This window comes from Colossoma macropomum, unplaced genomic scaffold, assembly GCF_904425465.1.
Source record: "Colossoma macropomum unplaced genomic scaffold, Colossoma_macropomum, whole genome shotgun sequence".
NCBI lineage: Eukaryota > Metazoa > Chordata > Actinopteri > Characiformes > Serrasalmidae > Colossoma > Colossoma macropomum.
Window position 1 is genome coordinate 17,203,879 of NW_023494786.1, and position 12,589 is coordinate 17,216,467.

The window sequence follows — 12,589 nt, forward strand, 5'->3', positions numbered from 1 at the left end:
TGCACAGGGGAAAGACAGACTGCTAAATATAGCAAGAGCAGCACCAGCACAACAGAAGCGCTCTGCAATCTTTCCAACAGCCCCGAGAAGACACACTGACGGCCAGAGATTCTCATTTACCAACCACAATCATTTCAATCATTTCTGCAGCATCTGAATTATCTCAATCTTGAGAAAACAGAAAAACAAGACAGCCACGGCTTGATTGTCTGAGAGCCTGAGAAAAAAAGCAGGCGCATGATAATTAGCGTGATTACCATTTAGCTGAGTCTCTCTGTCATTTACTTTGAGCAAAAGCTATTTCTAAAACTGTGAGAGAAAACCACTTGAAGTGAGTTAACACTTTGGTACCACAGGCCTGAGACACAGGAACAGCCAAAGAGTCATGAGAAACTGACTTCCACTTGAGAGGGACTGGAAAATTCTGTCTGAAAAGCACGGCAATATGACAAAGGCAATGGGCACATGGATGGATTAGTGCCCGTAAAGAGGCAGACAGGAGTTACAGTGAGGGAGAAAATTCAGGGAGTTCTCCTTCTAGGCCATTAACACCTTACTATTCACACCATAGGCACCTTTAAAAATTAAATGTAATCAGTTACAACTGCAGTAAAAACACAGTAATCAGATTACAGGTACATTATAAAAACAGGATTACAGTAATTACCAGCAGGATTACATTCAAATGCAAACTTGCTTCCTTTTATCGAACTTCACTTTTTTAATGCAAAATATGTTGCATGAGTCGAGTAGATTTAAAGAGTTTTAAAGAGCGCTGCTGCTGCCAGGAGAGAATTCTGAAGACTTCCAATCTTTAGAATTTTTATTCTTTAGTATTTTGTATTTATTGGCAGAGCTGAGATCTGCAGCGTTTTCCTGAAGTTATTTAAATCAGGCATTTAACCTGGATTCCCACATTGCCAGATTCTACTGCAGCAGACCTACCTGATTGGCAGTAAACTTTATGCTCGCTTGTTGCTCCATAAAATTCTACAGCTTGACCGGCTATATATCAAACTTTTGAAAACCTCTGTGGACTGAAACCACTGAGCGTCGAAAAATTACGTTCTTCAAAGTCCAAGCTCAACGCACCAACATGAAACCTGTACAGCCTTTCAGCAGATAGAACACGGACAATGGCCAGTCAGAGTTTTTAGAACGGCCTCTATTTGCGATTATTGTTGATGAGGGGTCTCAAAAGAACATTTCTACCAGACTCATCTTTTGACATTGGCATGAAAGTCTCAGGACAGCAGTATAGTTTTTAACTATTTTATATGTGAACTATGCAAATCTGGATCACTGTACATCAGTTACTTGTTCCCCTGTGTTTTAGTTTCAGTGTACCGATTTTTTTAAATTTTCCTGTTAAAATCACTTTTTTCCTGAGAAGCAAAGCTTGATTTCTGAACTTCAAGGTTTGAGTATACACGTCTTAAATCAAAACAAATATATCTTTTTCTTATTTCATATATCAGGTTTGGCCATTGAGACCAGTGACTGTTTCTGTGTGACACAATATTTAAGTCACCTATAATCTATCATTCTGTTTCAGAAAAAGGTTTTGTGTTGGACGTGTTAAGTCACGAAAATATCTTCAAATATTCTGATGTCATGTTGTTTGCCACACTGCCCATCCTTATCAAGAAAAAAAGCACTTTAACAGCTTTTCCTTTTACAGAGATTTGAAGACATGAATTTAGCTCTTCCAAACAGATCTAATGTCTCTTTGCCTCGTATAGAAAGCAGATACGTAAACAAACGGAGCGACTGTAAGCACACAGGTGTCGACTTTGAATACACAGTGTCAAGGACCCACACCTTCTGGCTCTCGTTTCACATCAGGGGAGGGTTTACATGGTGCTGCAATGTACCTGCACCTCATTAGAAATAGTACACAGTCTCAACTGACATAGGCTTCTCTGGTTTGAAAATGCAGACAGAGATAAGCACAAGTATTAAACATAGGACCTGCACTTAGAGTACACTGAGGACTATTTTCTCGGACATGGATTAAGCCTAGTCTTGGTATAATACTTCTTACCAACAGTTCTGGCATAATCTTCAACAGTTTCTCATATGGGATTAATTTCCAAAAACATTAATGTGACAGCTTGAACATGAAACTATGCCCATCCCTAATTGTGTGCAAACCGGTAGGATAGGCTTAGAGAATCCCTCTCCGTTCCGTTTTACAGCAGTTTTTTAATGGTTTCTTTTTGTGGTAGTCTGTATGCTTTCAAGGAAGTACCAAAATAAATTTTCCCAAAAGCGACAGGTAGGTGGACAAGCCCACAAAGCTGACCACAGAACAAGAAAACAACACGCCAAGCACAGGGAAGAACTTTTTCCTCCCATCGCTGTGGCACTGCAAATTAATAGAAAGTTAATACAAGCTGATCCAAGACCTACAGGGAAACCCAGGTGGGTTCAAACCTTACAGACAAATGTCAGCCCACCTGCTGTTTATCAGAAGAAAAAAAAACAAGGAAACAGACAATACAAAGTTAAATAAACAAAATTTAAAAAGGCCTGACTGTCACACTATTCCATAGTTTTTAAAAACAAAGCCTGTGTAGTTCACTGAAAGTCCCCTCATGCACTTTCATGAGAGTTATCAGAGTATCCCTGGATAGTGAGCATTCCTGTGAGTTGCTCATGAAAGTTATAGTGTTTGCGAGTATTTATAAGTGTTTATGAGAGTTCTGGACTATTTATAAGTGTTGAGATATATTGTGTATATTTATATTTATTTGAGTGATAAAGTATTCACGACTATTTACAATGACTTATGAGAGTTGTACAGTCTTTGTGAATCTTTGTTTGGGAGTTATAGTGTATTAGTGATTTGTTTGAGTTATAGAGTATTCATGAGTATAAGTGTTTATAAGAGTTATAGAGTATTCACAAGTCTTTTAGTGTTTATGATAGTTACAGAGTAATCATGAGTATTTATAAGTGTTTTTGTGTTCATGACAGTTTGAGTATTTGTGAGTATTTATACGTTTTTAATTCTTACAGATAATAAATGAGTATTTATAATATACATTTATCAGAGCTTTTAATTATTCTAGAGAATTCCTGAGCGTCTATTAAATGTTTATTGGAGTTATGGTGTATTTCCGAGTTATTATACATGTTCATGTGTGATCACGAGTGATCGAATACTCATAAGTTTGTATTTGTGAGTTCTAGAGTTTTACTGCGTGTGTATACATGTTAATGAGAGTTCTAGAACATTCCTGAGTGTTTATAAATGCTTATATGGGTTCTAGAGCATTCCTGAGCGTTTACAGATGCTAATGCGACTTCTAGAGTATTTTCAAGTGTTAATAAGTGTTCATGAGATTACAAGGGCATTTTTGAGTGTTTCTAAGTCTAAAGTATTCCTGAATGTGTTTATAAGTGTTAATGGGAATTCTAAAGCATTCCTGCGTGGTTATGAGTGTTTATTCGAGTTATGAAGTACTTCTGAATGTACAAAGTTTCTTTGTCTGTTCTTGAGGCTCTTACCTCCAGTGTGTGGATCTCCTGCTGGGTGAGGTGACACGATGCTGTGCACTTGGTGCGGAGTCCCTTCAGGCTGCAGATGGAGATGTCGATGATGTTCTGAAGAAGCTGGCACTGCTGCAGGGCTGCTGCTGCCATGTCCGAGCTGCTGCCCTCCCCGTTAGCCATCCGTCAGCTTGGGGCACGACGGGCTCTGTACACACATGCTGAACACATACACTGACACTAACCGCGCGGAGCTGAGCTGTGCCGAGTGAGGAGTCTTCCTGAAGGAGAGCACAATGTACAAAACGCGACCTACATCAGTCAAAACCTCGTCTTCGGGGTCTGAAAAACACTGTCCTCCACACTAAATGGACCTTCAGTCAGCCAGCGTGGTCAGCTCTCGTGTACATGTGAAGTGCCGAAGATCCTCAAGTGTCTCTCCGCTCCTCAGCTCCTCGCTCACTTTCTTCACTTCAGGAGACGTTAGTAGCAGCCGGAGGTGCAGTGCATTGTAGGAAATGTAGTTCTCCTGAGGGTGTACGTCTCGGACTTTTTTCATATATATATATATATATATATATATATATATATATATATATATATATATATATGTATGTATGTATGTATACAAGCACAAGCATTATTACAATTAATTGTATTATTACAATTAAAGACATCCATATTAAAGATAAATTACAGATATTATTAGTCACCAACATCAACCAACCAAAAAACAATGACACTTCAGTCTTCCAGAAATCTCTGACTGCAGAAACAATTCGATTTGACTACAAATCCTTAGCAAATGATTCAGTGCTGCATGAAACCTTACATTTCACCTGGAGTCGATTTGATTATTTTGGTGCGATTCAAAGATATTTTTAAAAATAAACCTTATACACAAATGTGATTGAAGCTGTTTACACATAAGTACAATGTAGACAATAAAACAATACAGCAAATGTTTTGAAATAGCAATAAAAGAGCAATAAAATTTCATTGTGGCCCAGAAATAAGGACATCCTAAATTAAACAATATTGTAATCAATTACAATTGATTATAACTTCTCAAAATAGCGGAAAAATTTCACCTTTAGGTCAATACATTTCACCTCTATGCAGCGGTGTAACCAGGATCTACAGGGCCCAGTACAATAAATAAATAAATAAATAGATAGATAAATAAAGAATTAAAAATGACACTACAACTTGCTTATCTACTCACTGTTGTTATGTCAAACCACTTGATGCCGTCACGGCATACCACTCCACCCACTAGCATCTAACAGTAACCCAAATGTTTATGTGAGACTGCCTATTTAAGGCTGTAGACTTATAAATAATGCATATATTTGTTGCAGAAGGATCGTTATTTGAAAGCGGTTACCGTGGATTCATTATGAATAAGAGGAGGATAAACAGATGTCAGGGCTGTCTGTGTTGTGCTGGAAGTCATGTGAAAAATCACTTTCAAAAGCAACCAACTGGACTATGAAAGATACAATCTCTGATTCTCTCTGACTTAAGAAAGTCTTTTGGCATCCGTTTGGTGTCAAATTGAAAGAAAAAATCTGAATATCTTTTTCATCTTACTGGCAATTCTGTCAAATCTCCCTCTCTTTCTCTCTCTCTCTCTCTCTCTCTCTCTCTCTCTCTCACACACACGTTATTGTTGACTCACAGATTTCCCATGATGTCATCAGTCCTACTGCACAGGCAGCATGAGAGCGAGAAAAGCATTCTCATTATCTTATGTGTGTGTTTTACAGGTCCTGCTTTCTGCCCACCTCTGCAGACAAAAGAGCAGCTTTTCATATTTTCCATTACCTTCTGACGTCAAAGCATTGTTAGCCGTTGAGATGAAGGATGACATTCTGTATGGACACAAAGCTGACCTCAAGCAATAAAGTGTGAAGCCCCAGTATATTTTGTTACAGAATGCATTATATGGTAAAACCTTTATGAGATTACTGCTCATAGTACATGTAAACTGATGAGAGAGATATGTGATAATGTTATGAAGTGCAGCAGAAACAGTTCAAGGGCATAAGGACATGACACGCTTCAGCTCCAGCGTGAGAGACAGGCTGAAGCATGTTAATAATTCCCATGGGAGAATTCTCCTCTCCTCAGCAGCTTGCCAAGAGCTCGCTGTCCCCATGGGGTGAGCAAAAGCAGTGAGCAGACAGTAAGCAGAGTCTGCATGCTGAGAGGATTCTTGCCTGGAGGATTAGTTGAGCCTACATATGAAACACCAATCATTCCTATCTGCTCTCACAAATAGAGGGTGATAAATGACATACTGTAATAATCCGTGACTCAGCCTTGAGCAAGATGCCTTTACAAGAACACACCCCCCAGCCAGCCCAACAGGACAATGGCAGTGCTATTTTTCAGGCCAGACCACATACCTGGTCAAAGAGTTAAATGTAGATGGTTAACGCCCAGCCTCATTTTAAAGTGATGGTTCAGCAAAACAGTAAATATACATTTTTAGTAGTAGATCGGCCAAGACCAAATTTTGCCACTTTAGTTCTAGAGCTATGAGGCCAATTCAGTCAATAATTGATACTTAGCTGGCAATTGGCATCATTCAAACTGCATGCCTAAATCATTACATACTTGCTTCCAAATGCAGAGGCTAATATCATTGATTTTTCAAAATTCCTGCATAATTCGGTTGTTTGAAACAAAGTCATTCAGTGTTTTGATGTGAAATTGATGTGCATTGTAGGGAAACTTACCAAAACTAAAACCTTATCTCAAAACTTTGTACACTCGTAGCCAAAGGAGTTCTATATACTACCAAATTGTAGAACATGTGGAACATTTTTTTGGTGCTATTTAGAACCATTTTTTGTATGAAAGGTTTTCCATGATAGAGAAGAACTATTTAACCATGCAAAGAAACCATCTATGCATTCTGAGGGTTCTTTGAGTGTTCACAGTTCTATATATAACCATTGCCTTTACTCCAAAACCTATAAAAAGCATTTTTCAGGGTGTAAAACAATTTCTCAGGCAAGAAATGGAAATTGTTGCCATTTCATTTAACAGTGGTACCTTTTCCTATCACCACTACTGTGAACAGTTGTGACTTTAACAGACAATTTTCCACTAAACTTTGTTTACAGTATAACAACTGAATTCAGTAGAAATTCTGAAAAATCGGTGGAATTCCCTTATCAGTAATCTCAAACAGACTTACTTATGTGGGTTCTGACACTGCGTGACATACAGTCTACAAAAATGTACAAAGCCATGTCACATAGCTAAACAGTAGCAGCAGCCATCTTGAAGTCTGAGTTTTATAAATATATTTGTCTATTTATATAGATACAGTGTTAAAAAGCACAAAAGCAAGTCTGTATGAGATTACTTAACAACTCACCATGGCTGGGGGCAAGAGTGTGATGATTTATGCAAGCAGTTTGCATGCTGCTAAATTGTTAGCCATCAGCTTGCATTGCTTGTTAGCCTTGTTAGCCCTGTATCTCCAGCAAAACAAAAGAAGCAAACTTTAAACACAAAACTTGTTTTGGCTGATGCATTGGGAGTGCAGGGGAATTTGCGTTGCAAATTTGATTTTTAGCTAATCTATTGCTTTACAATAATCATGACAATTTAGAGCAGTTCGAGCTAAACCCACGTGGGCGGTGTGGTCACAGGTGTGTCCACTGGGAGAGGCTGAGATGGTCACAGTCACATTCCCAACTACATACATTCATTCTTCAGCTTCTTCAGCATTTCTATTCAGGATTATTGTATTATACACATACATAAATGTATGTATTTTAAGGGCCAGGCAGCTTGGTGTGACCTAAATTGCAGTTAACACAGAGTAGCTTGGTGTAACACAAATTCTCATCAAGGGGTGAAGTCCCAAGCAATTTCAGAAAACATCTAAAGTTGATAATGAATATATACTACACATAAGCTTCTAATCATAGGCCCATGTTCACAGCTGCACTGTGTTAGCACTGGCCAAACTGACAGTTGAGTGATTATTGTGTACGGAAGTGGCACCACCTGCTGGAAATGAAAGAACAAGAGGAGAAATATCACTTATGATCACAGCAGTTCACTTCAGTACAATCCTGCTGCTGTTTTCATGTATATAAAGGGCTTAGAGTACAGATTCTGAACTAAGTTTCTTCTCTAACCATTCAGCCTTACTGTGCAAAATGGGAATTAAGAACTAAAATTTCTAAAGTGATTAGATATATGATAATACACCTGCATAAGGAAGGGGAAAGTCAAGGAAAAATAGAAAAAAACAAAAACAGAAGCTTCTATAAGTGGAGTTAAAAAATATCAAGAGAAATTGGGGCTGTTAACAACCATGCAAGACCTGGCTGACCACCAAAACTTTTAGCGTTATAAATAATACCTAAAGCACTCATCTTAGAGAGAAAATTAAGCTCCGCTTTAAGGAGTTTCTGTCTGCTTTAAGGAGTTTCTGCCCATCCTTCCAATATGAGAAGACAATTCAACACTACGAGTCAGAAAGGATGTGTAGCTGTCAAAAAGCCATTACTGTGAAAAGGAACTGGACAAAAAAGGAAGAATATCTGTAAATCAAACAAAGAAGCTGCTGGTGTTATCAGAATCATGGACTGTCCATCCCAGAGTCCAGACCTTAACATCATTGAATGTGCTTAAAAAGCAGAAATACAACCAACTTCTAAGACTGAACGTTGGTGATGTGGAAAAATATCCCTGCAGATTTCTTTGAAAAACTGAAAGGATGGACACTAAATACTGAAAATTTTCACATTATATCAAGTTGTTGTGGCTTAATTTTCTGTTAAATATATACATTCTGCTTTTTTCCTGTTACTGAAAAATAAATAACCTGTACTTAATGGCCATTTTGGCTAAAAACTGAATTAATGAAGGGTGGTCTCTGACTTTCACACCATACTGTACAGACTGTGAGGTGCAGAGATGTAACACCAGCAAAGGAAATGACTTTGTAACCCTCTGTAAGATGGCTTGAGAACAGGAAGTGAGAACAATGGTAGGAAACACCAAAAATGTGTTTTTAATCACTGCTACTTCTCATATGTGCATGAAGGAAGGCAGAGAATAAATACAATTTAGAAAGAAACCTTTGGCAAAAGACATTTTAAGTCACTGTGTGTCTCTTATTGCTTGGTATTTAGTATTGATTGTTTATAGCCTAACATAAAGTAAAAGATGACACAACTCTGCCACATGGAGATTAAAAAATATCAAAGGTTGAATAACGTTCATCGGATCTACCAATGAAAAAGCTGACGATAAATATTTCATAACTCTCTGCTGTGTTGTAACCTAACCACATCCATTTTGCTGAGAGGAACCTTCTGGAAAGTTCTGCCTCTGAATGTGACCTCCTCTGAAATCAGCCACGCTTTCCACAACAATGACAACCAGCGATCAGATCAGCAGCACACCAAAGGTGCAGCCTGCATACTTCGGCTTCTTTTACAGACATTACACAATTTTAATCAGTTCAGTTATTCAGAGAATGTAGTTATTAATGTTGGAGAAATACCAAGGATGAGGAAAATGCAGAATGCTGAAGGAGAGAGTGAGTGAGAAAGAAATACAGATTTTACATTAAAACCTTTTGATTATGATCCAAACAGTTCTCTTTTATCTGTACTTAGTTCATTGTTTTTGCGATGTTACATGTAATGTTACGCATATCTGCCTAAAAGCAGTCCAAAAGCAGTTTGCACCCCCCTCCACCCCGCCACCCCTCCATTCACAGTAAAGTACTAAAGATTGAGTAGCTTGGACTGCTTTTTGAAAGAGGCACAATACAGGGTATCAAATCAGAACTCATTTACACGTGTTAAATGCATAGAAACTACTAGAAAGGGAAAGTTTGTAAAAGAACTTTAAGTTGGCTTGACAAAGTCAGCTGATAATGCTTCAGAAGTCAAAGCAGTCGCAGAACACTGTTGTTTTTGATAGTCTAATTGGGTTTATATAGTAATTCCAGGGGGTTAAGGCTAAGGTGTTGCTAGGCCGGTGCTATGTTTTCTCAGCTGGTGGCTAAGGTGTTGCTAGCATACTTGTATGATGATGACATAAGAGGAGTGTCCAAAAACATTTGCTTACAGTGAGTGTGTAACTACTGTTCTGAAATAAGAGGTAGTTAAGTAAGCATTGTATATTATTAATTATATACTGTAAAAGTGAACCCGCGGCCCAGAGGGATAAGTGGCTTAGAAAGTATGTGTGTGTGTGTGTATAAGTCAAACTGAATGACTCAGTTGCAGGACGTTGCGCATTCCCTTATTCATTCTTATGGAATATTGAGTATAAACAAATGCTGTATGAACTCTGTAGGTCAGAAAGCAACACACAAGCAACCTATTTGGGTACAGTTTCATGGTTCTGGCTCAAAAGCTGTAGGAGGAGTAGCATTGCAAATTCAAAAATTATTTTTGGTACATAAACTCACACAAATATCATATGTGGACCTCAAGGATTTATGCTTAATCTCAAGCACATCTTACAGTAAAGAACTAGGACTCCATAAAAAATGTCTATAAGATTATTATAAGAATCTTGTAGTAAATTGTTTCTTTCTTGTAAAGGCTCTCACCTAAATATCTCAATGTATTAAGGTCAGTTACTTTGTTTCCAAGTATGTCAAGATATTTTATATCAACAATTATCAGAGTAAGACTGTTTGTTCTACACTGAGATACAGATATCGTGTGTATACTCTTGAGATATCGTTAAGAACTGAGCAAATACCTACATATCTAAGAAAAGCACACAAAGCCACTTGAACTGCACAGCCACCTCTTTCAAGGTACGCTGAAAACTCTTTAAATGTACAGTTGTTTGCAAATGTTTGGGCACCCCGGGCAAATGACATGCCACATTTTAGTTATGGCACTTTTTATATATATATAAAATTTGCAGAATAATTGCGTAATTAATTTTGCCCCCTGTAGAGGTGTTAACTTATTTTTACTTTAAATCACTGTCATTTGACCAGGGGAGTTCAAATTTTGCATACGACTGTATGTACAAGCAGAGAGAGATATTAAATGCTAAATGGTGTTATATAAACTGAAGGTCATGGAACAAATGACCTGAAGGTGGTCTAATGCACCCGTTTAAGGCAGATTCTCTGCTGATGAGTTGTTACATAACTTGCATGCCTCCAACAGGTCATATTACAACTGGGCTTTAAATATAGCTGTGTGATGCAGGACACCTGACCCCTCTGACAGTGCAAACCTGAGCAATGCAGAGTAGTGGTGTGCGGTGTCTCATGTCTAAGTCAGGGGTGAGGAACTCCAGTCCTGGAGGGACACAGTTGGTTGATTTTTTCTGCTCAAATACACCTGATTCAGCTCAAACTGTGCAGAATTCTGGCCCTCAGTTCCCCAGCCCAGCTGTAATAACAGTATTATTTTGAAACAATAGCAGAATAATAGTGCCCTGTACTAGAGCTAGTCTACTATCATGCACTCTTAAAAATAAAGATGCCAAAGGGCCTTTTTAGAGAGTTGCCATACAAGAACCAGTTATGTGTTTTCTATTCAAGAAAGAGCATCTAAATAATTGTCTGTGACAATTGACCATATTATATAGATGCAACATGTTAAAAATCTGGAGAATGCCTTCAAGGCAGTGGTTCTCAAACTGGGGGGCCACAGGGGGGCACTAAGGCAGCTGCAGAAAAAAATCAGAAGTTGTATTCCCTACTTATTTAATATGTATTTTGTCGGTTTATTAAATCTGCTTCTGCCACTAAAAAAACAGTACTTGTTTAAAAATTGCAAATGTGTTTAAACATTAATAAAATTCAATATATGTGCCAGCCATCACAATTCGGTAGCCACTTAACAAGTTACCTGCCATAGGTGAGCAAGCGAGTAGGGGAGAGAATGGGAGCAGGGAGGTGCACTGACACTTAGTATTCACATATAGGGCCCTAGATTGAACTACTGCTTTAAAAACATTCACTAAAAGGTTCTTTAGTGGTTCCCACATGAAAGAAAAAAAAAACATAAAAGAGATCTCTTTAATATCTCTGTAGTTTCTTCTAGACCTTCTGAACCTTCTGTTCACCTATGGCACTGCTTTTGGCACCTTTATTTTTAAGAATGTGGTGCATGAGGCAAAGTTTAGTACAAGCAAATCTCTCTCTCTCTCTCTCTGTCTTACTTCGCAGTAGCTGTGTTTGAGGAGGTGGGCCTTTTTCCAAGCACATGATTGGATCGATGCCATGTTGACATCAATTCTTCCCTTTTTTCTTTTCGCCTAGGCCATAAAATGGAAATACACGTAGACTCATGAGCCAGGAGGCGAAGGAATGAAACAGTTTCTCAGCTTTATCTCTGTAGACTTTGCTTTGAATTATCTTCTCTTTCTGATTTTGAGCTTCAAAGGGCTCATGTCCTACATTTTCTTGCATTTTAATACTTCCCTCAGAAGTACTCTTGTAATGTTTGTGCGGTTTTACATACCAAACACATGATAAACAATGATTCATTTTTACATCATCACATTGCAACTTTATTCCTTAGATACATACTGTATGTTACTGTGGTTTAATAACACGTGATACAGTGACCTCTGATTCTGATTGACTGCTCTATGTTGCACGTCATTCAAAAAGCAGTCTAGTCTGTAACACTACTTATAACTTTAAAGAGAATGGGCATGGCTAAACAGCTGTAAGCTCAGTTAGTGGTTATAGTAAATGCACTGGTTTTCATGACATCACAAAGAATGAATTGAATTCAAAATGGGTCATTTTTGCAGCTTAGGTTCCATATATGGACTGTATAGACAGGGAAGTGAATGTTTCAAAATATTAACAATGTTAATACATCTTTTATTATATAAGAAAAGGGATGAAATTTGTATGATTTCCATGGTATGGGCCCTTCAAATAATCTGATTTTAGCCTTGAAGGTTTTCATCACACATTGTAGATTTCTCACACAGTGCTCGCTGACCAGTGCAATAATTAAACACATTTCAGGCCCCACATAGTTAAACAGCACGTTTAACATCAGTGATCTAAAGCACTTTCCTCACGTCATCTACAGGCCTTAATATTTAACTTGACAGC

At 38.0% G+C, this 12,589-nt stretch overlaps 1 protein-coding gene across 2 annotated transcripts in view; it reads right to left on the reverse strand.

The window, feature by feature from the left end:
- ksr1b (kinase suppressor of ras 1b) overlaps nt 1-3,958 on the reverse strand; it is a 51,908-nt gene extending 47,950 nt beyond the window's left edge. For both annotated transcript variants that reach the window (XM_036562554.1, XM_036562547.1), the window contains exon 1: nt 3,514-3,958. In XM_036562554.1, coding sequence (XP_036418447.1) covers nt 3,514-3,678 — 165 coding nt within the window. In that variant the 5' untranslated portion in view covers nt 3,679-3,958. The remainder of the gene's footprint in view (nt 1-3,513) is intronic.
- Between the last annotated feature and the right edge of the window lie 8,631 nt (nt 3,959-12,589).